Source organism: Quercus lobata, chromosome 2, assembly GCF_001633185.2.
Source record: "Quercus lobata isolate SW786 chromosome 2, ValleyOak3.0 Primary Assembly, whole genome shotgun sequence".
NCBI lineage: Eukaryota > Viridiplantae > Streptophyta > Magnoliopsida > Fagales > Fagaceae > Quercus > Quercus lobata.
The window spans coordinates 40,013,484-40,040,281 of record NC_044905.1 but is presented as its reverse complement, the minus strand read 5'-3'; the positions used below and the strand labels follow the sequence as shown (position 1 = coordinate 40,040,281).

At 36.3% G+C, this 26,798-nt stretch overlaps 2 protein-coding genes across 6 annotated transcripts; both read right to left on the bottom strand.

Annotated features, from left to right (window-relative positions):
• Positions 1–42: 42 nt before the first annotated feature.
• On the bottom strand, positions 43–4,397 carry LOC115975596 (vacuolar protein sorting-associated protein 32 homolog 2-like). Of its 2 annotated transcripts, none has more exons than XM_031096448.1 (8): positions 4,245–4,397; positions 3,935–4,041; positions 2,674–2,773; positions 2,051–2,136; positions 1,828–1,919; positions 1,049–1,163; positions 678–870; positions 43–348 (listed from the first exon to the last, which is right to left on the bottom strand). In XM_031096448.1, exons 2-7 carry the CDS (start codon positions 4,004–4,006, stop codon positions 682–684), a joined length of 654 nt encoding a protein of 217 aa, XP_030952308.1. In that variant the 5' UTR covers positions 4,007–4,041; positions 4,245–4,397; the 3' UTR covers positions 43–348; positions 678–681. The 2 variants fall into 2 exon arrangements, with proteins under 2 accessions (XP_030952308.1, XP_030952307.1); XM_031096447.1 differs by having other exon boundaries at positions 43–358; positions 4,245–4,394.
• Positions 4,398–14,261: 9,864 nt separating this feature from the next.
• Positions 14,262–20,812, bottom strand: LOC115975595. 4 transcript variants are annotated; one of them, XM_031096443.1, is made up of 11 exons: positions 20,450–20,812; positions 19,756–19,947; positions 19,551–19,635; positions 19,259–19,334; positions 18,733–18,909; positions 18,532–18,634; positions 18,159–18,268; positions 17,882–17,971; positions 17,667–17,747; positions 14,894–15,754; positions 14,262–14,544 (listed from the first exon to the last, which is right to left on the bottom strand). In XM_031096443.1, the coding sequence occupies exons 1-11, from the start codon at positions 20,697–20,699 to the stop codon at positions 14,452–14,454; spliced, it is 2,118 nt and encodes a 705-aa protein (XP_030952303.1). In that variant the 5' UTR covers positions 20,700–20,812; the 3' UTR covers positions 14,262–14,451. The 4 variants fall into 4 exon arrangements, with proteins under 4 accessions (XP_030952303.1, XP_030952304.1, XP_030952306.1 ...); XM_031096444.1 differs by having other exon boundaries at positions 17,882–17,968; XM_031096446.1 differs by lacking the exon at positions 20,450–20,812 and having other exon boundaries at positions 18,733–18,980; positions 19,551–19,628; positions 19,756–19,908.
• Positions 20,813–26,798: the final 5,986 nt, after the last annotated feature.

The window sequence follows — 26,798 nt, the reverse complement described above, 5'->3', positions numbered from 1 at the left end:
CAGGACAGTACTTGCTTCATTTCATAGTATATAGCTCCACGATGATCTAAGATTATTGATTAACTAGGATAAGACATGAGAGAATCATTAAGTTATCGAATATCACCCGAACATTTAATAAATAAATTAAATGTGACAACTTGAAAAAGACAGACTCGTTTTGGAGCATCAAAGAGCAGATTACAAGTTTGAGTGGTGACTTCGTTTAATTTTGACGCCACCTTTATGTACATTGTCTGTTTACCAATCATCCGACACAGAAATCAGAATGCATGAAAGGGCAGAAATCTCCATAAGCAATCAGGCCAATTCTTTACATAGCCTCCCATCATTACACCCAAACAATATCTGCAAAATTCTGCCAAAACAATATTATAATTAGATGCCAATAGAGTATAATGACTGAACTGCACAGTGTAGAATTGTTTAAATTGTTTTAAAAAATGGCCCTAAATTATGAACAAAAAATTGACCCTTGCCTTATAATTTCAGAGTAGATTATACAAACCCAAACATCAATCAACTGCAATATTACATGCACTATGGAACTACTTATACTGCTTTAAAAGCATAGGTGAAATGGATAGATAATTAAATAGTAATACAAGAAAATTCGTAGGCTGCACTGGTCTAATGGATAGATCACATCATAAGATTCATAAGAGAGTAAAAAGGACCTGCTTATAGTGCCATCTCAGCCTGTAGTGCAGCCAGTTCATCATCCTCAGCTGTAGGCTTTGGTGTAGGACGGTTTCGTTGAGGGCCCGCTGGGACCTGCACTGGAGCTGCAGGAGCAGTAGTTGCAGGCTTAAGAAGTTCTTCTTCCAGCTCAGCACCTTCCAGTTCTTCGAGTTCAGCTTCCAACTCATCCTGCAATGACAAACTTATAAACTTTCCAGCATAGAATAATAAGGATCAAATAATTGTAATGCATAGACAGAAGAACATGACTTCTTTTCTTTTCTTTTTTTTGTGGGGGGGGGGGGGGGTTGGTGTGGAGACCAATTAGGACCAAGAGAAATTGAGTAAGCATCAAGAGAGCAACAACCTCATCAAAATCGGCTGATGCACCAATTGGAGTAGACAATGCTTCCTGAATCTGTTTCATGTTCTCAGTCTGCTCATTGATCTCATCCATGGTCTTGTCCACATCATCAATATTCCTGTTACATGAGAAGATGATTGCAAGTATGTCAAACAAAGCACTAATTCTATTACCACAACAAATATTTGTATGCAGCACATATAAGTATTAAAGTAGATAGATGAATTCAAAGATTGTAGTCTTAAAATATATTAATAAGATTTATGATTCTTTTTAGGGGTTGCGTCTCCTAATCAAGTGACCACTGGAATAGCTCAACGACACATTCTAGTGTTTCCAACATAGACATCTAAGGTTCAATCCTCCTCCCTAATGCAAGAGCATCACTAGAAACTATTTCAATATTTTATTTTGGATTTTCATTGGATAATTTCAAATTTTAACGTTTTTATTTGTTTAGTTTGAGTTGATAGGGATTAAATTTCATGTTCTTAGATAAGGACTAGAAACAGTGTTCCCAATACACTCATTTAAGAATGTTTAGTCTAAGTATTTTAAGGGAAAACAGTCTTTCCATTGAGGTATAGGACAAAACTTATGAAGTCAGCTTCTAAGCTAAAATCCAAATTGCATATCAGACCATGAATTCCAAGCATTGCCAGGGTTAAGGAAGCTGTCTAAAAATGTAAAAACAAATTTTCAGAAACATGCCAGTTTATACTTTCTATTCAGGAAAATATAAAATTACGAAAGAATTCAATAGACCCGAAAGAACTACATACGTTGCTTTCTGCATTGCCTTCATCGCAGCAGCTCCAGTTCTCAATGCATCTACAGTTTCAGTAGTTGCTTTTGCACCTTCTAACAATATCATCTGCAACATTGATATACAAGAAACTTTAGATATTAAAATCATTCCATGCAGCAACAAAACAGAAAACACACACCTTTTTAAAAAAAAAAGAAAGTATAAAACACGAGTAGATATAAAATAAACAAGCATACCTGATCATGGATTCGCAATTGGAAATTCCCAAGCTGCTCTATTTGCTGTTCATATAGCCTCTTCCTCTTCAAACATTGTATAGCCGCTGCAGCACAAGTTAGCATTCAACCAATTATTATTATTATTATTATTATTATTATTATTTTGAGAATCATGCTAGTAAACATATTGTGGTTCAAAGTCCAAAACAATAAAGTCCAACCATATCCCTTGTTAGCAGTAATCTAACTTGGAAAATATCAAGAGGCTTTTGGTATCAAGATTCCGAAATTAAACAAACTACAATAACTGTAAAACTTACATAAGAGATAGAATGACCGCATTACAATTACAAATTCATATAGCAAAAAAGTGATCGTAAACTGTAATAGTGACCCAATGTAAAGTTCCACAAAAATTGGATGTGACAGAAACTTGATCTTTATACAGCTAATATTCTCAACTAAATTCCCTATACTACAGAACTGCATAGTCTTATACGGCAAGGTAGTAATGCAACAGCGATTCTTTTAAACCATCAAGCAAGTTGATTATTAGCTAATTATACCTAAAAAAAAAAAAAAAAAAAACATATGCAACTTCTTATACTTTTATTGGAACACTATCAGTCCATCTACCATACCCCTTTTGTTCTTAGCTCTGGTGAATTCCTTTGCCCTTTCAACCTCTGCAGCTGCCTTTTTTAAAAGTACTTTCTCCTTTTTCTCTAGCATTTCAAGTGTCTACACAATTCAGGGAGTAAAAAGTTGAAGAAAATTAACAATCAATGTTATTAAAAATAAATGAGTAAACAAATAAATAGTAACAAAAAAAAAAGTGTCAATTAGCAAACTGATCTAGAGGATTAAAGTAATAATGCACCACCTAGAAGGTATCCGCACTATCTATAAAACAGAATATTTCAAAAACTTCAATTTGACAGCCTAGGAGTAAGAGTAGAAGGGTTTAGCAGAATTCAGCAGGAGTGGAAGAAGACTAACAAATTTTATTTTGTTCTTAAATCTTTTTATTTCCTCCCCACAACAGTGACAATTAGCTACTTTTTGAGCACTGAAGATTGTAAATTCTTGGGATAGGTAAAATTATCTTAAAACAAGAGAAAACCAAGTACAACAGTATAGGGCTAAAAATAAAAACCAGAAACCACTCCTAAAAAAACCTAAGTTGAAATGTGATTTGTATTTTGCTAGGCTTTTGTCCCCGTGACTGTATCTAGCCTCTGAGTCACTTTTCCTACAATAAACAGCAATTACAAGTTCACTGACCTAATAGCCGCTTGGGTCTCTCTCTCTCTCTCTCTCTCTCTCATTGCCACAATCAGAAGTTCAGGGACCAATTAGACCCCACCAAACACAAAGATGCAAAAAATTTGTAATTTAGTTTTAGTTTATACAGATAATTGAGCTTAGGATTTTGAGAATAGATAAAAGCATATTGTCAATGTAAACACAGCTTTTGCTTTGAGAATAGATTACAACATTTTTCCAGAGTTCCCAATAAAATCACAAAGGGAACAATCCTTATAACTGTTGCTATGTTTATCTTCTTGCAAAAGAATGAATAATCAACTTCAGCTTTATCATCTTTGCTCTTTAAAATTCATATACTTAACACATTTTCATCAAAACAAAGAAATTCGATATCTCCAATTAAAGCATAACAAGACTGTAATTAAACTAAACAAAATCATGTTTCTCTATATCCCTATCCCTAAACTATTCTAAAAAATTGATAAAAACCTACCTTTACGACAACAAACTATAATCCAAATTCCAAAATAGAAATCGCATAGATCAAAATTACCAAATTAACAAAATACATATAAATCATTAAACAGTAAAAAAAAAAAAAAAAAAACCTCGGGTTATCATTGATAATCATACCTCGTTTAATTTATCTAACGTGGAGAGAGCATTGGTTTCCTGTTTAGATTTTCCAAAAAGCCGGTTAAGCATGGTTGATTCTCAACGATTAAACCTTCCTCGATCTTCTGCAAGATTCAAACATATATATATATATTCGATCCAAGTGACAAACTCATTAACCGATCTTGCAAAAGACAAAACGGTTTAATTGGAACAAAGCCTAAGTCCCAAACTGGTATAATTGGAACTATCGTTGAAAATATTAATAATAATAATGAGTTTTTTTTTTTTTTTAAAGAGTATATATGAATTATTAAGATGTACGGACCTGTGAGATGGAGGTTGGAAATTGAAGAGAGAGGGATCGAATTGATCGATTAGGGTTTGGAACTGTAAATTTTATGTGTGAGAGTGGGAGAGAATGAGATTGGTTTTCTTAGGCGTGTTTTGTTAGTGTTGGAGTCTGATGGGGAAAACGAAGGAAGCTGCATTGCCTTTTCTTTTACGTCGCCATCGGCTTTCCACGTGGCGTCCGATGGATCGGTTTGTGAAGAGTAGGTCCCGCATGCCGACTGAGAGTAGACGGTGTTGGCTGAGTTTTTTTTTTTTTTAATTATCTTTTTATAAGATAAATGGATGATGACAACATTTTCATAATAAATCTCAAATGATGGTCTGACACATAGGAGTGTCAAAATCCACACAAACTTATGAACCTGACGCAACCTACATGAAGTTAGCATGTTATAGGCTAAGATTTTAATGGGTTTGTGTCACATTTGTGTGGACATGACTTATTTATTTATCTAGGAGAAAAACATGCTCCGTACTAAGAATCGTGCTCTCTTTAGTGAAGAGGAAGCTAAGCTTGAGCGCAGTAATAAGAAAGTGAAGGATGTACGTCATGCCGGTTTCTCGACCAACCATGAGAGTAGTTCTCATTCCTAGGGTCACTTTGATGCTCCTCACCGTGGTGTGAACTCATCCTTTAGAGACAAGATCTTGGGAGAAATACCAGGGGCCTATAACCAAGCGTTTGCTTTTGACAAAAAAATGGAAGCCGATATAGAATCAAATGAGGAGATGGAAGAGCAAAGGGAAGGGTTCATAGCAGTTAAACTTTCTAAAGATGTGAAACATTGCATTAGAGCGGTCTAGGCTAGCTTACTCATTGTCAAAGTATATGGGAGGTCAATAGGGTTCAATTATATCCAAACTATGCTTAATGCTCTCTGGAAGCCCACGGGTAGTGAAGTAATTGACCTAGGGAAGGAGTTTTTCCTAACGCGGTTCAGCTGCAAGGAAGATCATGATATGGTCCTCAAGAAAGGTCCATGGTTCATAGGGGAGCAGTTCTTATCGATAAGACCATGGGAGCCAAATTTTAAACCTTCAACGACGAATGTGTCTTCCAATGCAGTATGGATTAGTCTAAATGAACTGCCCATTGAATATTATGAAGTAGAGGTCTTAAAGCAAATAGAGAACTCCATAGGCAAGGTTCTTCGGATTGACACTCATACAGTTGCAGAAGCGAGGGGTCGTTTTGCTAGGCTCTGTGTTTAGGTGGATATAGATAAGCCATTGGTGATGAACATCCTGATTGGAGGCATCCATCAACCTGTTAACTATGAAGGTATACATAGACTCTGTTTTTCATGTGGCCGAATTGGTCAAAGGAGGGAAGCATGTCCATACACACTTCGGAGTTCTCCTAAGTTGGATAAGGATAACAATGACAGTGAGGATGTCCCTGTCAGCAACTCACACAAAGGGTATGATTTAGTGGACCCCAAGCAAGGTGAGGCCCCTCAGTCTCCTGAGCAAGAGGACACATATAAACCATGGGTGATGCTCACTAAAAAACGACAAAGAAATAGAGGTGCAAGGAATAAGCCAGAAGGTAGCGGGACTGGCTACCTCAGAGTGAGTGGTGGGACCGCTTATTTAAATGTGGGGGCCAGAAGCAATCATATGAGAGTAGATAAAAGAAAGGCTGAAGAGGCCCATCCAATAAGTCGAGCTCAATCTCCTAAGGCCACGATGTCCACAAATAATGGATTGAAGAATATAGGCTACTCAAAGGGAGCCATTTTTCTCACGGATGCAAAACAAATGGGACAATTTAATCAAGGAGTAGCCATAACACAGCCCAAGAGTGCTTCGGTAAAGGGTAAAAAAGAATTTGTACACATATCTTTAGAAAGTGTAGTCGCAAGTCCCACGAACTCTCCAAAGCAGACTTCATTTGCCTCCACCTCAAACTTTAGCTATGGAACCAGCTTACGAGGTGATCCAGAATTTTTGTTCACGTCCCCAACAAGGAACGAGATGGGCAATAAATTTGGAGGGAACAGTCATAGAAATTCCAGAGGTAGTCATCACGGAAATCCGAGCAAACCCGACCCATGTCATAGGGTGGTTCAACATCAAGGTGAGAAAAGCTTGGAAATTCATATTTCCACTCACGAAGGAGAGTGCAGCGAAGGGCTACCTGCCAATGACTGGCCCACTTTGGGGAAGGATTCTAAATCCGTGGTGGGAATTTTTGAACGATGGTCTATTGCCGAAGGAGCAAAAAACAACCGTATGGAGGACCATTCCTCAGATTTTGACAACTTTGATATTATGCGAAGTGAACCATGCGGGGAGCCTTTCGGAAAGGAGGATGCTAGAGATCGAGCCAATAGCCACATGTGTCAAGAGCAACAAGCACATCACCAAGCTAGTGCAAGTGTTCCAGCCCACGATGGAGTTCAACCTCCATTGTCAAATCACCAAGTTAAAGATGGGAATACTTGAGTATTGCTTAACCCTAATGCCGGGGAAAGGCCAATCAATGGAGATGCTAAGGCGAATGGGATGAAGCTTGAAAGATGAGGTGAAATCTCAACCTCCTGTTGATGAATGTCCTACCCCCAACCATACTCAAGTGATGAATATAATAATCTAGAATAGTAGGGGCGTTTTGAAGCCCAACTTTCAGAATCATGTGAGGGAGCTAGTGCATGTTCATGATCCAGCTGTTTTTGTGGTAATGGAAACTCGTCTCAGAGGGGAGAGAGCTAAGGATATTACTAATCGTCTTCCTTTTGATGGAGAGATACATATGGATACGATTGGCTATGCTAGGGGTTTGTGGTTAACGTAGAATGCTAACAAGGTGGAGGTTACCCCATTGGCCAAGACTGAACAAGAAATCCATGTCGCTATTAAGGTATAAGCTTCTAATCTCTCCTGGTTATTTTCAGCAATTTATGCTAGCCCTAGATTTGCTAAGAGGTCAATTTTATGGAATAATCTGATACACACTACGGAGTTGCATAGCCTGGGTTATTGCAGGGGACTTTAACGAGTCTCTCAATAGTGCAAACGAGTTGGGTGGCAAAGATGTGAGCATCAATAGGTCACTTCTTCTTAAATAATGCCTAGAAAAATGTAATATGGTTGATTTGGGGTTCTCGGGTTCTAGATTCACATGAACTAACTGGAGCGATGCACATGTGCTCATCCAAGAAAGAATTGATAGATTCTTTGTCAACACAGATTGGTGTACTCTATACCCTGAAGCCAAAGTGACTCACTTGACCAAATGTCATTCTGATCATAGTCCTGTCTTACTTGAAACAAATCCTACTAGCTGGGCAAGGCAGGATAGGCTCTTCAAGTTTCAAAGTCTCTAGCTATTGAACCCTTCTTTTCCCTAAGTGGTTTGGAAAGCTTGGACAAGGGCTTCTAGCCTTCAGGAAGCCATCAGTAAGTTCTCTCAAGATGCCTCAGATTGGAATAAGGGGCATTTTGGAAACATCTTTGAAAAGAAGAAAAGAATAATGGCCAGATTATGAGGGATTCAAAAGACATTAGTTGAATGTCCTTTGGTTTCTCTTGTGGAATTGGAGAGGAAGCTCCAAGCAGATTTATATTGTGTTCTTAACCAAGAGAAAGAATTATGGGCGCTGAAATCCAGAGTTAATTGGATGTTGCTTGGAGATAGAAATAAATCCTTCTATCATATCTCAACACTGGTTAGAAGGAAAAGAAACTCCATCACGGTTATTATGTCTAATTCCGAGGAGTGGGTGCATGATGAAATGGCAGTTAAGGAGGTTATTCGAAATGGTTTTTCTGATCTCTACACTACATCCCATAGTTTCTCTACCCTTAATGTCCCGGCTGGTTCTACCTAGCAAGCTTGTCTCTTCAATGAAGAGCGTGATAGTATTGATGGAGGTGTCTCAGATGACGAGATTAAGGGGGGTTTGCGGTCACTTAAAGCCTTTAAAGCTCCAAGCCCTTATGGCCTTCATGTAGGCTTTTTCCAACGTTTCTAGCTAATAGTAGGCAATTCAGTGGTGGAAGAAGTTACGAAAATTTTTGCTACTAAGGAAATTCCTGAGGAGTTAAATAGGACCTCCATCACTCTTATCCCTAAAATTCCTAGTCCGACAACTCTTAATAATTACAGCCTAATCAGCTTGTGTAATACGGTGTACAAGATTGTATCTAAAATCTTGGTTGCCCAGTTGAGGCCTCTCCTTGGCAAACTCATATCTCCACTCCAATCTACTTTTGATCCTGAGAGAAAGGGAACGAATAATGTCATCATTGTACAAGAGCTTATTGACATGATCAGTAGAAAGAAGGGAAGGACTGGATTTATGGTGATTAAAATAGACTTGGAAAAAGCTTATGATAAGCTTGAATGGAGTTTTATTAAAGAAATTTTATTCAGAGTCAATCTTCCTCAAAATCTTATAAAGCTTATAATGAGCTTTGCGTCAACGATATCCAAATCCATTGTGGTGAATGGGGGAGCTCTAGACCAGATCCTGCCATCAAGGGGCCTTAGACAAGGTGATCCTCTTTCCCCATATATCTTCATCCTTTGTATGGACTTCCTAGGCCAACTCATTGAAGAAAAATGTAGCACAAAGAGTTGGAAGCCGGTAAGGGCATCTAGGAGTGGTTTGGCTTTCTCAAATCTTTTCTTTGCAGATAACTTGGTTCTTTTTGCCAAAGCTGATCATGAGAATTGTGTTGTAATAAGGGAGGTGTTAGATCTTTTTTGTAGTAGATCGGGACAATCTCTTAGTGGTGCCAAGTCTAAGGTCTATTTCTCCTCGAATGTTGACAGGTTTAGTAGGGAAGAGTTATGTGACATATTGGGTTTTCAATCCACACCCAATCTAAGAAAATACCTTGGTATCCCCATCAAACATCCGGGGTCCTCATCACAAGACTTCAATTTTGTGTTGGAGCAAGTTAAGCAAAAGTTGGTTGGTTGGAAGGCGAATTTCTTGTCATTGGCGGGTAGATCAATCTTAGTTAAGCATGTTTCATCCACCATACCTAATTATGTTATGTGAAGTGCTCATCTCCCCAACAAAATTGTAGAAGGAATTGATCGAGTCAATAGAAACTTCCTGTGGGGCTCAACAGACTCAATGAAGAAAATGCATTGGGTTGGATGGGGTAAAGTCACCAAACTGAAGGAAGAAGGGGGATTAGGAATCCAATCAGCTAGGGGTAGGAATCTAGCCCTTCTAACAAAGATAAATTGGAGATTCCAAATAGAAGGGGAATCATTATAGGCAAAAGTACTAAAAGGAAAATATTGCAACACTTGGAGATTGAGCACTAGAAATCGAGATAAGCTTATGTGCTCAAGGGTTTGGACAGCAATGAAAAAGGGGACAGAGATCTTCCAAAAGGGGGTAAGGTGGACTTGTGGAAGAGACAGTAATCTCAACTTTTGGTTTGATAACTGGTCCAATCTTGGAGCTTTAAGGCATATCATTCAAGGCCCCATCTCTAGTGAGCTTGTGAATCTGAAGGTAAAAGATGTTGTATCCACTAACGGGTGGGATTGGTCTATTACTTCCTTTGATTTTCTTCATTTAGTCAAGTAGGAACTTCAGGCCATTCCGTTTGTCATGGCATCCCGTGGAGAGGACAAGTTGACTTGGAAGGAGTCGGATCATGGTATTTTCAACCTCGGATCAGCTTATAAAATAGCCATTAATCCGGAAAATGTTGATCTTTTTAGGGATAAGTGGATTTGGAAGTCTAAGGTGCTACCTAGGATCCAATCCTTTGTGTGGTTTTGTTATCATGGAAGCATTGGGGTGAAGGAGTGCCTCAATTGAAGGGGTATGCTACTTGACACTCAATGCCCTCTCTGCCATACATGCAGTGAGTCAATTCTACATGCATTTCGCGACTGTGAAGTGGTTAAGCGTGTCTGGGACCAGTTAGGTGAGAATCGGGATATAGGTCCTTCTTCAGCAGGAATCTTTAGGAGTGGTTGGAGGAGAATGGCAATAAGCAACAAAAAATTGGTCCACGTTATTCCCTGAAGTACTATTTTTCTATTTGCTATATGGCTTATTTGGAAGCACAAGAATCAAGTAGTGTTTAAGGAGCAAAGGCTGAATCCACATCTAGCCAAGGAAATTTCTAGCAGAGCCTTAGAGTATAATTTCTACATTGGCCCTCATAAGGAAGCTATCACGCGTATTGTAAACCTGTCTGTTGGAGTAAACCTATAAGTGGTTAGGTAAAATTGAACACTGATGGCTCCTCACTTAGTAATTCAGGCCTAGTAGGGGGAGGGGGTCTAATTCGAGATGAGGAAGGAAACTAGATTGTGGGCTTTGCTCGCAATATAGGAAAGACTACCAGCTTTCTTGCAGAACTTTGGGCACTCTGTGATGGGCTTAACCTATGTCTTAATCACAATTTTGCTGCAGTAGAAGTAGAGATAGATGCTAAAACTATAGTAGATGCCATTTCTAACCCGAATTACACTAATTTATTTCTCCCCTCTCATGGATGATTGCAAGCTCTTGGTGTCCCAGATCCCTCAGATTCGTTTTAGGTATTGCTATTGTGAAGCTAATAGGTGTGCTGATGTCCTTGCGCGTCTAGGAGGACTTCAATCCTCTGATTTTGTTATTTTTGTGAGTCCGCCTGTGGACTTAGTTAAACTTTCAAATTCCAACTTTAAAGGATTGTACTTGAACAGGCTTTGCCCCTTAGTTTGTTTAATGCATTCTTTTGCACCATAAAAAAAAAAGAGACTTATCTATTTAATAAAAGTATCGGATTTATGTCCAACTCACGAAATCCGTTTGATGCATTTGACTCGTTTAACTAAATGTCATTTTGGTTTTAATGGGTTTGTGTCACATTTGTGTTGACATGACTTACCTGTTTAATAAACATATCGGGTTTGTGTCGAACTCATTTGATGCATTTGACTCATTTAACTAAATGTCATTTTATCAATATACCCTTTAAAACCTTGGGTATATAAACTTATTTTTTTTCCTAGTTGCATTCTCTCAAGTCTCATGACCGCCTCTCACTCTCAAACCTCAATCTTACAATTTTTTTTTCTTAGCCACCATCACCCTTCTTTCACTACAGTACCAAGTTATCATTGCCCTAATCCTTCACTTATCTTTATCACTCGAGACTCTAGTCAACCTTGTCTTTTACTTTCATCTTTAAACTCTTTGCCGCTATTGCATCATCATCATTGTGCTTTACTTTTACCTTAATCTTCATATATTTTTCTTAAATCTATTGTTGTGATCTGACGTTAGCTATTGTAGTTTATTTTGTTTAAAATTTTGTGATTTTATTATTTGTGATATTGAGATATACATTAGTTTTAAATGTTTATTTGTGATGCAGTTGCTCTATTATTTTTGAATTTTATATTAAAAAAATTGTTTTTTTTAATAAATTAGATCAATTGAAATTATACTAAATTTTCTTTTTATGCTTTGATAAAATCTAATAAACAAGTTGATACACTGACCCATTTAATAAACATGGCATGTTAGGGTTGAAAAATCTTAACCGGTTTAATAAATATGTCGGGTTAGTGTCAATTCATATAGTCAAAATACTTATGAGTTGACAAGACACAAACTTGACACACAAACACAAATTATCACCCCTAGTGACGGACAACAAGTTGTTAATGACTATTACTGGTAAGCAAAAACAATAATTCCAGTGGTAAATTCAAATTACAACCATTAATAACTTACCACCCAGATCTTGTTGTGACAATATAATAAAAATGTTATGAAAATAATACTTCTCTTTTTTAAAAGGCACGAAAAATGAACCCATGATGTTTGGATTTTTTGTTTTTTATTTTTCAATCATCGCCCTAGAGAATTTGCATCAGTTTTTGTTGGTGTTTTAGTCAAATTTAATCTACAAAGTTATTTTAATTTACTTATTTGTAGATACCCTTGCATCATACTCAATATTTATTTTCTTATTCTACTTTTAAAAAAAAAAAAAATTCCTGTCCTATCTATTTTCACCTTTACCTATTTTTGACCAATTTTTTTTTTTGGCACCCCCTGTAACACATCCTGTTTAGTTCAGAATGCATACCTTTTACTTAAAGAACCTCATCGATTTATGCATTATGCTAAGGTTGGATGGAGAATTTAAGATACAAGTTTACTCAAAGTTCTATTTTGAAACCTCCTAATATCGATTTTCCTTGTTAAGTAAAACCAGAAAGTTTATTAAAATATTTGGTGGAATTTTAAACCTAATATTTCCAATCTTTAAAATCCAAGTTCAAATTCTAGCCATGTTAATTTTCGTTACCACTCATCTTTACTACTAGTATCAATATCAATATTACTTCATTTTTAAAAGGTAATTGTTTACTAGTGCTAATGTTGTATGATAAATAGTTCCTTTTTCTTGTAACAGAAAGTTAGTTAGTTGATAAGATTATTAGTGATAAGTGCAATAGCCTATTAGTTAGTTATTGAAATTTGTTAGTCTTTGGCACTCACTTGGCAGCCACATGGTAGGTTCTCTAACTAACTCAATAGCTTGCTTATGTAACTATAAATAAGTAAGACTTCCCTCGTTGTAAATAGTTGAATTTGAATCCAAGAAATTTCTACTTGTGAGGTATTATTCCTAGAGTGTGTCTTTTGAAGAACTAGTTCATTCTTCCTTTTCACTAAGCAACTAAAACAACCTTCCTTTTCACCAATTTCCTCCATCATAATTTACTTCACGACTTCTAAAACCATCAATTTTTAGCATTGATCAATATTCTTGTAGCTTAATGGTATTATATCACCCAATTCTTTCATGGAAGAGAATATGGGTTCAAATCTCCCATCATTCACTAGTTGTAAGTGGAGGAAAAGAAAACCACCAGCCATGGTAGTTAAAATTCTGATCTGAATCCTACGATTTTACAATCCTACCTGTCCAAAACTATCCGGATCTTTCAAGGAACTTTGCAATTGTTCAAGATCAATAGGATTGTACAATTTTGACGATCCTAAACGATCCTAGTTTCTTGTAATATTCCTTAACTTGACAGAAGACTTAATTGGACCCCAATAAAAAATAACATCTCAATAGACTAAGTTTTGTTATTCTAATGTAGAGAGATAGAGTGTCAGTTAGACCCAAATAAAAATAATATCCTAATAGAATGTTACGTTTTGAGGTTTTTTACTTCTTTAAATGGTGCTTACAAATGGATGTAGTAATGCATTATAATTACATCAAATTGATGCAAATTTTTTGGTTTTTTATGAATGAGTTTATAATTTATGTGATTATTTAACATACCAATGTATATTTTTTGTTTTTCTCTCAAATAATGTAAGATCTTACAATCCAAGATTCAATTTTACAATCCACGATCTCACTTACCTCCCACGTTCCTACGTAAAATCCCAATTTTGACAGTCTTGCTGCCAGCATTATTACTATTGTTACTGTCCTCACAATCACCCATTGCTGCCAAATAACTCTACCACCACTAGCACCAATACCATTATATCACATCACCATCATCACTAAATCATGATTATCATTATGGAACTTTAGTTTTTAGATGTACTCGTCCAAATAAATTATTTCTAAAATTTTGAGATTTTTTCATTCTTGGTCCTAACACAACATTATAATATCATTAGGTGAAACCTTCTGATCGTTTAATAAAGTTTGCTCCCAGAGGGCAGCTTGGTGAGCCCCTCCTGGTCCAACTTTGCTCAATCAGCAACCAAAAAAATGATCCATTACATAGTCTACTTGGTGCCAATGCTAATAAAATCTTGATGCTGCTTACTTGATTTGCAAAATAAATAAATGCCATAAAAACAGGTTGCCGCTCCCAGTGCTTCTATTACTCATCTGAGGTTAAGTGCTTAAAAACTAATCTCTCCTATGAGGTTAATAAATAGTAATTATTATGGCAAGATTTTCTCCATCCAGCATGGTTTGGCACCGACGGAAAAGAATCAAGATCTACAAAGGAATGAAGATATAGGCCATGACATGTCAACAATGTAATCGTGCAGCTTGAGGTTTGACACTTAGAGACCAACTGGTATTATTAATTTATAATTCAATTGTTACAACAAGTAGGGGAGAGGAGATTCAAACCCTAACCTTAAAAAAATAAAAAATAAAGTGCTGGCCTCCATGGTGTATATGATAGTTAAAGTTACTAACTTAAGCTACAGAGACTATATAAATGAACTATGACCTCCCCCAAGTGGTACTCTTGGCTTGAATTCTGCAGATACAACCAAGCAAGGGCAATGCTTGAAACCAATGCTCTGAAAGGGAAAAATAATAATAATATAGGGTTGTCAGGTCTCAAAGGATAAACCATAAACTGCTGACTAAAAGCAAAACTTTAATGAATTAAAATAAAGTTAGAAGCAGTCTTTTTAGGATTTGAATATACGTTTAAGATATGGAGAAGTCTCTCAACACCAAGAGTTTCACCGACATTTTCAAACCATCCATGTGTTTTTTGTGTTGTGGTGTGCTCAGTTGAGCATTATCTCAAATGTTATGTAAGTAAGATGTGAAAAAGTTGGTGATTTTTTGGTCTGGGAAGATCATAAGGAACTTAATTAGTGGCTAGATTTGTCTTTTAAAAATTGAAAAGGATTGACTTACTGGGATGCTTATTAATTGTCCCTTATGATTGACTAGGACAGGTAGGCCTCCTCTTGCAGCAGCAGGGATAGATTTTAATGACAGAAGAGCTCTTTTTGCTGATAACCTTGCATAATCTAAGCATCGATTTATCTTATCTGGTATTTGATCTGCTCTATAATCTAAGAGATCTCTTTGCTGTTGAAATTTCCCTGAATTACTCAGGCATTTTGAAAACTTTGCAAGATACAGCCAGTCAGATTCAATCATGTGTCGAACCTCAGCTACCATGTCATGACCAACCACACAAGACCTGCAATGACACTGCCAATTTTCCAGTCCCAAATTCAAGTCACAATTGGCTTCCTCTGAAAATGCACTGCTACCAATTTCCTCATTCAATTTCCATGTGATGAAGAATCTGCTCATGAAGTAACATGCATGCCCAGGTTGAAGTGGTTCACTCCGCAACATATTGACAGATTGAAAGCCATGCTTTGACTCTAAATCAGATGAGAGTTCTGTCTCAGTCTTAGACTTGAAGCGTTTGGTTTCTTCCCTCTGCAATAAGAGAATATTCCTATATGTTGACTCACTGAGTATACCAAGTCTTTTGGCTTCAGTTAGAACTGATTCTGATGTAACATTCAGAAAATGCACATCTGATTCATCTAGAACCAGGTGATCTGAATATGACTTTGCATCCACTATAATTTGCTCTAACTCACTTGGAATATGGTGTTCCTGTTCTCCAAAAGTGTATGAACGGAATGGCTCCATTTTTGAAGGGAGAGGACAATCAACGGAACAGCAAACCAAGGTTTTGGTGCCTTTAGACCCCGGAGCTGGACAAAGGTAACAACCAGCTACTGTGAGGGAGTTCTGCAAGAGAGGTAAAACAGATTTACGAATCAAAAATGATTTTGGATACAGGTCATTGGCTTATACAAAAGCTGAATTGCCAGTCTACAACTTACAGTCCTGGAAAGCATAGACCCCAGTGGAGGGAGGAAAGGGTGCACTGGGGTGGGGGGCATAAGAAAACAATTCAGTGTATTTGTATGACAACCCTTTTATGAAAGCACCAAAAATCAAACCCTCTATCAGAAGAATCAAAAAGGAAATGAATGAGGAAAAGAAGAGTAGAATTACTAGACAAAGATGCAGCAATGTCCAATGGCAAAGCTAGAAGTTTCAGTATAGACCCAGTTTTGTTTACTTAAGCCAAAAAATCAAAAGCCTTATTCCTTCTACAACGTGGAAATTGAGCTGATATACAGTGTTGGTAAGAGTACTTGTATAAGCCAACTATTCCACTCACAACTGACTAACCAAATCAGCCCAAAAACATATGCACAAGGCAGATTAAAAAAACCAGCCCAAAGTAAACAATTGACCAACCCACTCACAAATCCACGCTACCAGTATAAACTCATTGCTGGCAACCAAATACATATGCACAAATCAACCCAAAACCCAACACCATGTAGCCAATAAAAATCCCACCAACAAAGATCTCGAATGGCCATCAACTTTCTTGGCCACCGAATTGCTCACAAAATCGTTACCCCACAAAGCAAGGTCGATTTGGTAGCCATCGCAATGGAGATATATGGATGGTTGTTCCTCATTGTTTGATGTGGTGTATTTGGAAGGAAAGAAATAGTAGGTTTTTTGAAGACAATAAGCGTTTTATGCCTAATCTCAAGCTTCTTTTTTTCAGAACCTTATTGGACTGGTTCTCAGTATGGAGAAACCATCATTTTTCTTCTTTTTTGGATTTTCTTGATTTATAATTTCTGTATTTGATTTGTACACCCCTGTATACTTCCTGTGTACTTGGGTGTCTCTCTCTTTTCGTTATCAATAAATCCCTATTACTTATCAAAAAAAAAAAAAAATCGTTACCCCACAAAGCTACACGATATTGGGTTTTCTTTGCCAGCTGTGATTTGGCTCTTTGGGATGGGCTTTCTTTGCCATCAATAAATAATGTTTAAATGGAATGGAGAAAGAAAAAATAGACTGATGCACATGTATGTGAAAAGTGTGTTAATTAATGGAAAAAGTAGGGATTTTAGGTAAAGTTTTATTGAGCTGGAAATGAATGCTCTAACAAGTAACAACAGTAATTAAAGAAAGCAGTTTTGCTTCTTGATCACCCTGATGCTAAGGTTTATAAATGAGTCTCCTAGTTTATTGAAAGCATTAAAGCAAACACCAGAAATAAATCCATCAAAGGTGATACAAGAAAGGAAAGGCCAAAGGTCTTGTTGGTTTTTCTATACTTTTTATATACTTAGATACAAAGATAGATCAATGAAATCTTATTTTTCGATTATAGGTGTCATTGGAGATGAAATATTAATGTAATAATGTTTCCTCATCAACTTTTTCATTACAAATCTACAATTTGAAATGATCAGCTCAATGAAAACAAAAACCTTCCCAAATGAGGGCTAAAAAACAAAACAAAAAAACAAGGTGCTGGTTTTCACTTTCAGTCAAATGTTCAACTGTATATGTGGAAAATTAGAGATATTTGTCAATGTCCAGAAAATGATTTAGAGTTATACTAAGTGTAATATCATGAGAGAGAGAGAGAAACCGACCATGTTGAAATTTCAATGCAATGTAATATACACGTAAGCTTGAGAAGGTTATCAATCATACTGCCTAGCACTTTTTTTTCTTTGCATGCTGATGAAGTCATGAAACTTTCTATAATTTGGGGCACAGACCAATGGCTAATTTCATAGAGAAAAAGGAACCATACATGAGAAAATAGATGTACCTTGCAGGGAAAAGTACGAATATAGTCCAACAGCAATTTTGAAGTACTACCTCTAACTGGCCTATACCTTTGTGAGATGAACTGAAAGATTCAAATCAACACAGTATTAACATGAGCATCAACCTATGTAACTCAAATCAGAAGAGCTCTCAGAGAGAAAGAGAGAGAGAGAGAGAAAGGATGTCAGACAATCTACATGCTAAGAATTAAAGTACCTGCAAAACCAAGGAAAGAAACTTTGATAGGCATATTTCCTCAACTTTTGATGGACTAAGAATCTCCAAATCAATAATAGCATACCCCTGCTGCAGGAAGAAATACCACCACCGCCACCACCCCCCCAAACAAAACAAAAGATAAAATGGTCAAGACAGGGAGTTATCTAATGACTAGGATTAAAGAAATAAAATAATTTTTTACTGATCTACTAAAGTCAAATGTATAAAAAAAATTCTGATATCTAAAAGTGAAGACAGACAAAAAACTGCTTACATCTTTAACAACTATTGCCTGGTTTATCAATTTACAACAAACTTGATCAATAAATGAGCGTGTTCTTCGACAGGCCGAGATAACTGCTTGTAGCTCAGACTTGAAGATACCTGAAAAGCAAGGGACATGTAATTTGAACATGTCAAGCCCGTGTGAAACTAAGAAAATTCATGCTAGCACCCCCTGACTAGGGATATATTACATATGGCACCACAATGGATTGAGCGAATAATCCAAAGCACATATACTGTTTTTTAAGTTTTTTCCAGCTAGAAGTTAAAAGAAAAATAGCAAACAAACTTTCCACCATATCATAGCAGACAATTTAATGATTTAAACTGCACCATAAAAGCTATAATTTCTGTCAACTCACTTGATGAGACATCCCTTAATGACATTCGAATCCTATTACGAGCAAATAGAAGACTTTTATTTGTTGGGTCTTCCACCCAATCCTGATTACCCCCAAGACATATCTGCAAAAGTTAAATTAATGACAATTCAACAAAATTTATGTGCTGAACTTGAGAAAAATGCAGATTAACTGATAATGTATGTCATGTACAGTACTAACCTTATACATGTCTTGTTTAGAAAAATTCATGAGTGGTCGCACAAGAAGTACACCATGATTATTTGAGACTCCCCCCAAAGAATATGTATGTGTAGAGAAAACTTGAGAAATGAAAGGCATGCCAGCTAGTCCAATCACACCACTATTGCGAGATAGTCTAAGAATGAATAACTCAGCCTGCATTGTGTCTCAGCAATCACTATATGTCTAGCATTTGTAACAAGCCTTTGAAGTTGAAATCAACAAGCCTTCAAAGTGGAAATCAGTATCACTTACATGAGGACAGAGCACCATACACTAGAACATTAAAAAAATCATTCCTTTCAATTTAGACTTTACAAATAAGGAACTTCTACATTCAAGAAAACAAAACTGCCTATGCCTGCAGGTGGGTTGAGAAAACTTCTAAGAACCCACTAACTTGAACATGTAGACAGTCATGCACATGCACATGCACATGTGTTCACATACAGAGACATGCATAAGCAGATATGCAGACAGAGAACTAGACTTTTGTTGGTCAAACCTGGTCATCGGCATGATGCGCAATGAGCAAAACACCAATCTGATGTTGGGCACAAACTTTCTGAAAAGCCTGATACCTGAAATTCAGTCCAACATCAAAATTTGCAAATCAAGCAACTGCTCTTTATCAAATTAAACTGTGATTTTGCACCTTTTTAATTCAAATAGAAAATTACAATAAAATCCAGAGTTTACAATCCCAGTATTTTTTTCTTTTTTTTAATCCCAGTTTTAGAATTTAGATGCTTTACTAATTCTGAAAACAAAAAGCAAAGTGATAGATAAACAAATACCTCATTTCCCGAGCTGCTTCTTGCAAGTGACCTTGTTTCGGCCTACCATCTGACCAATCACAATGGGCAATCTCACATCTGATTCCTACACAAAGTTCATATTAGCCATGATCCACCTCTAATCTCTATACACATCATCAAACCAAAAGAGGAGTAGAGAGAGAGAGAGAGAGAGTCAAAAGGATGTCAATGCAAAGTTGTATACCCATTTGGGAAACCCGATTATAAACAATGTTTGCTTCATCTTTGCTTTCAGAACGCAGCCCATGATCGACAACTATTCCCAAGAGCCCATCAACGAAATCACCACTCTCTCCATTACTAATGCCATTCGTTTTCCAACCAGCAGTTAAAACGCAAAGTGCCATACTATCAGGACCTCCAGAGACTCCCAAAGCTAATCACCAATCAAACAAACATCACTCATTCAACATTTTCCTCAGTCAATTGGGATTTTTTATTTCTTTTTTGTTATTAATATAATAATACACCAAATCAAGATTATAAATTTCATTTGTTTTCTTCAAATTCTCAAAAAGTTACTTCTTCAGCAACTTATTTGGTAAAAGAAACAAACCCCTTTTATCCTCTTGACATAACAACTCGATTTAAAAAGCTACACAATCAAAACCCAGCTCATAGATTGAACAAAACAAAACCTTGATACATACACCACCAACCCCAAAAGTAAAAAATAAGTGAGAAGAAATAAAACTATAAGTTAATAACAAACCAAAGCGACATAGTTGTATAAGGCACAATTCAGATAAGTGGGTTAGTTTGTTTTCTATCCTCCTAGTTAGTGAAAACTATATAAAATTTTCGACTTTTTGTTTCTCTCTCTATTCCTATATTTTTTTTCATAAACAAAACAGAAAAGAAAAGTGAAAGGAACAGACCGATTCGGTGGTGGGGTTTAAGGCCAGCCATGGCCATTTGCATTGAGAAAGCCTCCTTGTACTTTGACATGTCGATAGGGTGTTGGTGTTGGTGCTGGTGATGGTGGTGGGCAAGAGAGCACTTGCAGAGAAACTGAGTCCAAGGAACGGAGAGGGACACAGATGGGTTTTTCCATATTGGTGGTGTTATTTTGAGGAATGAAGTGGCTAAGAAGGTGGAGGTGGTGGCTCTGGTTAGGCCTCGCGCCATTGCCTGTGTGTGCGCTCAGTGGCCGTGGTTGTACTGCTCAAGATGGATACGGTTCCTGTACAAACGCCATCGTTTTAGGGTCCGAATGGGATTGTTAACTGAAAATTTTTTGTGAAAGGAATAATAAAAGTAAAAGTTAGCTGAAATAGAATAGTGTGATTCATAAATAGTATTAAAAAATGCAGTGAGAATCATAAATAGGCAAAATTAATCTTCTAAAAAAATAATAAAATTAATCATGCAAAATGACCGTCTACTATCATTTCTTTATTTTCTTTTTTCAATTTAAAATTGTCGTTTAAATGAAAAAAAACTATAAAAAAAAAAAATCCAATTTTATTGACTCGATGACTAGGAGTGTCCACTGATCCAAAAGAATCGACCTACTCAACTCACCTAACCCAAAGGCCTATAGGCAACTTGAAGTGCAAGGAACTGCAGCTAGATGTCTATACATATTAAAGGCCAAAACTTATATATAGCATCTTAGAGCATTCTCATCAGGTGTGCCAAATGCCAAATATTTGGCATTTGGCACACCAAACACTACTATTCAAGTTTCATCAAGTGTTCTAAATGTTCTAAAATTATAAAACATGCTACAGTACCATCTTAAATATAAGACGATATAAACACAAATGCCAAACTGAAATATTAATTTTTTATTCAACATTTTCTCTTTCCTCTCAATATTTAATTCAACGTTTTCTCTCTCCAACCCATGTTCTCTCTCTCTTTCTTTTTCAAATCACCCTCCCTCACCCTCAAATCAACGGTACAGCGGCCTCATCAATCAAGCCGCCGATCACCGATCAAGCCGCCCTCACCGATCAAGCCGCTGTCCTCACCGATCAAGCTGCCGCCATCACTTCTCGTTTGAAGACTCCATCGCCACCGATCTAAAGACGCCATTGTCGCCGGTCTGAAGCTGCCATATCCACCTTAGTCTAAAGCTGCCATTCCGCCTCAATCTGAACCCATCTCAGTCACGGCTTGAAGCTGTAACACCGCTTGTCTGATGCGCATCTCTGCCACAGTGACAAGCCGATCTTAGCCACTACCGCTGATCTAAAGCCACCACCGCCGACAAAGAAATCCACCATTGTCGGATCTCTCTACCTTTTTTACCTATTTGTTTTTGTTTTTAATCTGATTTGTGGTGGTTGTGGCTGTGGATTTGTTGTGGGTATTTGATTGGAATTTATTTGGTTTGTTTTGAGTTGTGTTTTGGGTCGTGGAGGATGCGGTGGTTGTTGATTGGTGGCTACTGGTTGTGGAGGTGGTTGTTGGTCGTTGGGTGGTGGCCACTACCACTGTTTGTGTTTGGTATGTTGGTAGAGTTTTGTGTTACAAATATATTATTTTAATGTGTTGTATATATTATTTTAATGTATTGTATACATTATTTTAATGTTTAGAATGAAAGAATAGAACATCTTATAAATGGTGAATTGTAAAATAACGTGGTAAAATAATAAAGATTCTAACCATAAAAAAATAAAAAAATAAAAAAATAAAAAAACTATATTTTAGCTGTGGCCAATTAACCATCAGCAAACAATGTTAAATTGTGTCTGACCAAGAAAAACACAATTTGGTGTTTACAGTTACACCCTTTAGTTTGGTCGAGAACACCATTGTTCTAGGTACCTAAATTCTAGAGCTCACTGATCTTGCCTCTAACATCGCTGAAAGGATTAGAGGAAGCAATGAAAGGAAAAGTAAAACGAAAAGAGTTTCTATTTTGATTCAGAATTGAATGAATCACACAATTTCACGAATTAGAAAGATCCATCAAAATCTGCAGAGCAATGAAGAAGCAAGCCACAACATCGCAATCAAAAACACAAAATCTAACCACAATGTTACCCTATCAAACTCCAAGACTAAGAAACCATCGTCTTATAGGCAAAAAGCTAGGCTAAGGGCCAATTTGGCACCCCGGATCTTTACGGTCACAAGTCCACAGGATAAAATTTAAACAAGGAACCTAAGAAACATTACATAAGATAATGTATCTAAGTTTTGCGTCATATATAAAACTAAAATATTTGAGTTAGATTGCACGTTTTGAGATTTTTCACTAGAAAAAACCCGACATGACTAAATTATATATATAAGTTTGATCCCTAGTGATAAGGTTTGGATTTTTAGCTTATGCGCCTTCTTCTTATTGGTGGGAAATCTCACCTTATCTCTAAGAATTAATTTTTTTACTCCCCCAAAGCACAAGTTCCAAAGTTCCATCTGAACCCTAAAATCAAAAAATAAATAAATAAATAACTCTCTCAGTTTCTCTTTGTCTTATCTCTCATCAAGTATGATTCTCCTCTCTCGTTCTCAAACTCTCTACTCACTCTAAACCCTAGCCACTGACATCTTCCACTCCCCACTCAGTTCTCACTCCAAACCCCTGTCTCCATTGTTTCCTCTCTATTTTGCTATTGTCTCCTTCTCACTTACTCAATTCTCACTCCAAGTAAGGGTTGAGTCTTAGGTAAATATTCTCTATTTCTCATCTTGCTTTTTGTCCATCTCTCTTATATAGAAATCAACCATTAGAGTCAAATAAACCCAAAGATTTATACCCATCACCTCATTGATTTCATTTGTTTGATTATTTTTGTTCAAATTTTAATTTTATTCAAGAATTGAAAGCTATTCAAGTAGGGTTTTCTGTCTTCAAACTTGAATCTCTAACATTCACAGTTTCTCTAAGGTATGGCTTATGTTTTTCTTAGTGTTTAGTGTTTAAATTTGGGATTTTTTATTTTATATTTTGATGGAGTTAATGTTGTTGTTTGATGTTTTTTTCTATTGTTGTGGTTGTTGTTGCATCTATTATTTAATAGAATTTGAGCATCCTTATTTTTGATGTTATTGTTTAATAAAATTTCAAGTTTCATACTGTTTGTATTTAAGCCTTTTTTTTTTTTTTTTGCTTTGCATAAGTAGGATACTGATAGTAAGGGTATGGTACTAGAAATTTTTAGCTCATGTGCCACTTTGTCCTAAGAACCCTAATAGATATCTAAGTAAAGGGCAAAAAAACATAGCTTTTGAACCCAAAATGGATGGAGAAAAATGGTTTCAACTTGTATTAACAATCTTTACTGTTGAGCCTTCTAGAAAGGCACTTGTGTGGGCACAAGCACCCGCGTGACGAGTGGGATCTCCTCATGGGAAGTACACCTTGGCCTAGGGTGGACCATGGCAGAGGGTGTAAACGGAGTTGCTATTTAGATTAGGTCTAGAAATCATATATATAGCGCCCTTGTGGAATGACTGATCTTTACTAGAACACATGTTTGAAGTTTAAGTATGGGGATGGAAAGGTGTTAAGCACCCAACCCCACCCGACCCGTGGGTTGGCCTCCACTCATTGTGTTCCACATCCTAATCCCATCAAAGAGTCCTCTAATATGTTATTCTAAACTCACACACACACACACACTAACAGGCATCTAAAGCAATCAACATGACATATCATCTCCAAACCTAGCATTCATCTATCAAGGCACAAGTATATATCACCAAGGGCAACAAACATCAACAAGGTAGATTAATCAAGCACATCTAAGCATTCAAGCATAACATCAAGGCATTCATATTTAGAGTATAGAGAGTGTTTTGGAGATTGGAAAGCATTAGATATTTGCCAAAAGAAGCCGGTGAGACTTGGCGGTGCAAACGGGCGGTATTGTGGGATCTGAATAACTAGTAAAGACAAGACTCCGAGAAGTCCATTAGTAGCTTGAACTTGGAGGACTCAAGTACTTTGAGTAGATTAGGCTTGGAGGGTCTTTTTGATAGCCTTGTACTCCAACTTATTCACTAGTGAATCATTTCGACTTAGAGGTTCATGGAGAGGTTTTTCGCCAAGTTCTTCAGTTTCCTCTTCGATAACACATCGCTGTGTTATCTTGAGTTTGTTATTCTTTTACCCACTGCCTTTTCCATTTTAACATTGCACTTATTTGTTCATCCATGCAATTGTGGAGTGCTTCAATTAATTAATTTGCTAATCATGTATATTCCGCATCAAGTGTGTGTTTAGATTAAAATTAATCAAGCCATAATTAAGAATTAGGGGTCTAAACAAGCTATAGTGTTTTCACACTATTTGAGCTTTCACTCATCAAATAGTTTTCAAACTTTTAAGAGTTTTATGGAGATATTAGGTATGGAGTCTATAAATGTCTTCTTTGTGTAGATGTACCTTCTAGGTGGAACTCAACCTATCTCATATTAGAAACTGCTAAAAATTTTGAGAAAGTGTTTATTCAAATGGGATTCAAGGATGATAGTTATTTCACATACATTGGGAAGGACGATAATGGTGGGTTGTGATCTTCAAGTGGGAGTGATTTCCAAAATTATAGGACATCTGTGACTTTCTTGAGGTTTTGTTACAACGCAACAAAGAAGTTCTCCAGTTTTTTGTATGTTACTTCAAATAACTTCTTTGATGAGATCTTTGTTATTCAAGAGAATATTGCTCATTTAACCCCCCAAAAACTTCCTCTTGAAAAACACAGCCACAAACATGCAAAATAAATTTGAGAAGTATTGAGGAGAAGGGGATAAAACTAATCATCTTTTATATGTGGTTGTGATTCTTGATCCACAAAAGAAATTGAAATTTTCTTTTTTATAAATTTATGGAGATGGAGTGGGGAAAGAGATGGTTGATAAGGTGAGGAGTCTCTTGGTTAAGTTGTACTATTTTTACTCTTCTATTCATTCACCAAAATGTGCAAGTATCAAGTAGGAGTGAAATGACACAAATAGAAGGTGGTGCAAGTGATCCATATGTGAAGGTTTACTCTTGATATGAGCGTTTCTTAGAGGTTGAGCAGTATGTAGGGTATAGCAATGTGGTTGAAAAATATTTGGTTGAAAATTGTGATGGTAGAAACGATGTGAATTCTAAGATATTGGGGTGATGGAAGGACAATTCAAATAGGTATCAAGTTTTTTCCAAAGTAGATAAAGATGTGCTAGATGTACCAATTTTCAATATTGCATCTAAGTCAACATTCAACACTGGAGGGTGCATAATTGATCCAATTTGGATTTCACTCTCTCCCCTCATGGTTCAAAACTTTATATGTGTTCAAAATTGGTTTCAAGCCTCGGTCTTGATTTCTCATTACCAATTAATGGATGAGGTAGAGGTGACTTAGGTAATATGTTTAAATTCTAAATCTTCTTGTCTATTTAGCCTTATTAAATGTTTCATATATTCAAAAAATATTTAATCTATTGCATTTATTTCTTTTTCTTTTCTAGTTATAAATCAACAAGTAACAGCAAATGCAATAGGAAGTTCCAACTCAAACAAGAGTTTTAGCTCAAGCAAAGTACCACAATTAGTATTGATGATTGATCATTCACTTTGTAAGTTACTGTCCTTACTGTTGTTGACTTACTGCCCTTACCAATGGTCTTATGCTTGTAATAATATATTATTGATTGAATATCTTTTTACCTCTTGTATTGTGGAGGAAAGTCATTCATTTTGTATAGGAGGCAGCCTTGTGGAAGCTTTTTGGATATATATTGTATTTCTAACAACACATCAACTCTTAATGCTAATAGAAAAGAAAACTTAGTCTAAAAGCTTCTTCTTCTTCTTCTCCTTTTTTTTTTTTTTTTTTTTTTTTTTTAAAGTTATAGACGAAGTAACTATTGAGTAGTTGTCATTCAATGCTCTGGAAAAAAAAAATTGGAAATACTTGTGATATTTCATAATTGTAACTAATTATATAAATTACCAAATACATTGTAACTAACTTACTGCTTTCGTGGTTTACTGCCTTACAGACTTACAATAACTGTCTTCTTTACCTTTGTGGCTTACTAAGTGTGTGTGTGTGTGTGTGAAAATACTATACAATATATGTTGCTCATGCTATGTGGTGGTAAAATATTTGTATGCTAGAAATATGTTGGCAAGTTTAATAAGTGGTAATTGACTTATACCCATAGGTTTTCTTGTGTGAAGCCTGTTTTAGCTATTGGCTTACTGCCCAGACTATTTTGGAAATATTTGTTACTTGTTTTTGTGTTTGTGTGGATTAATGGTCGTGTTTTTAT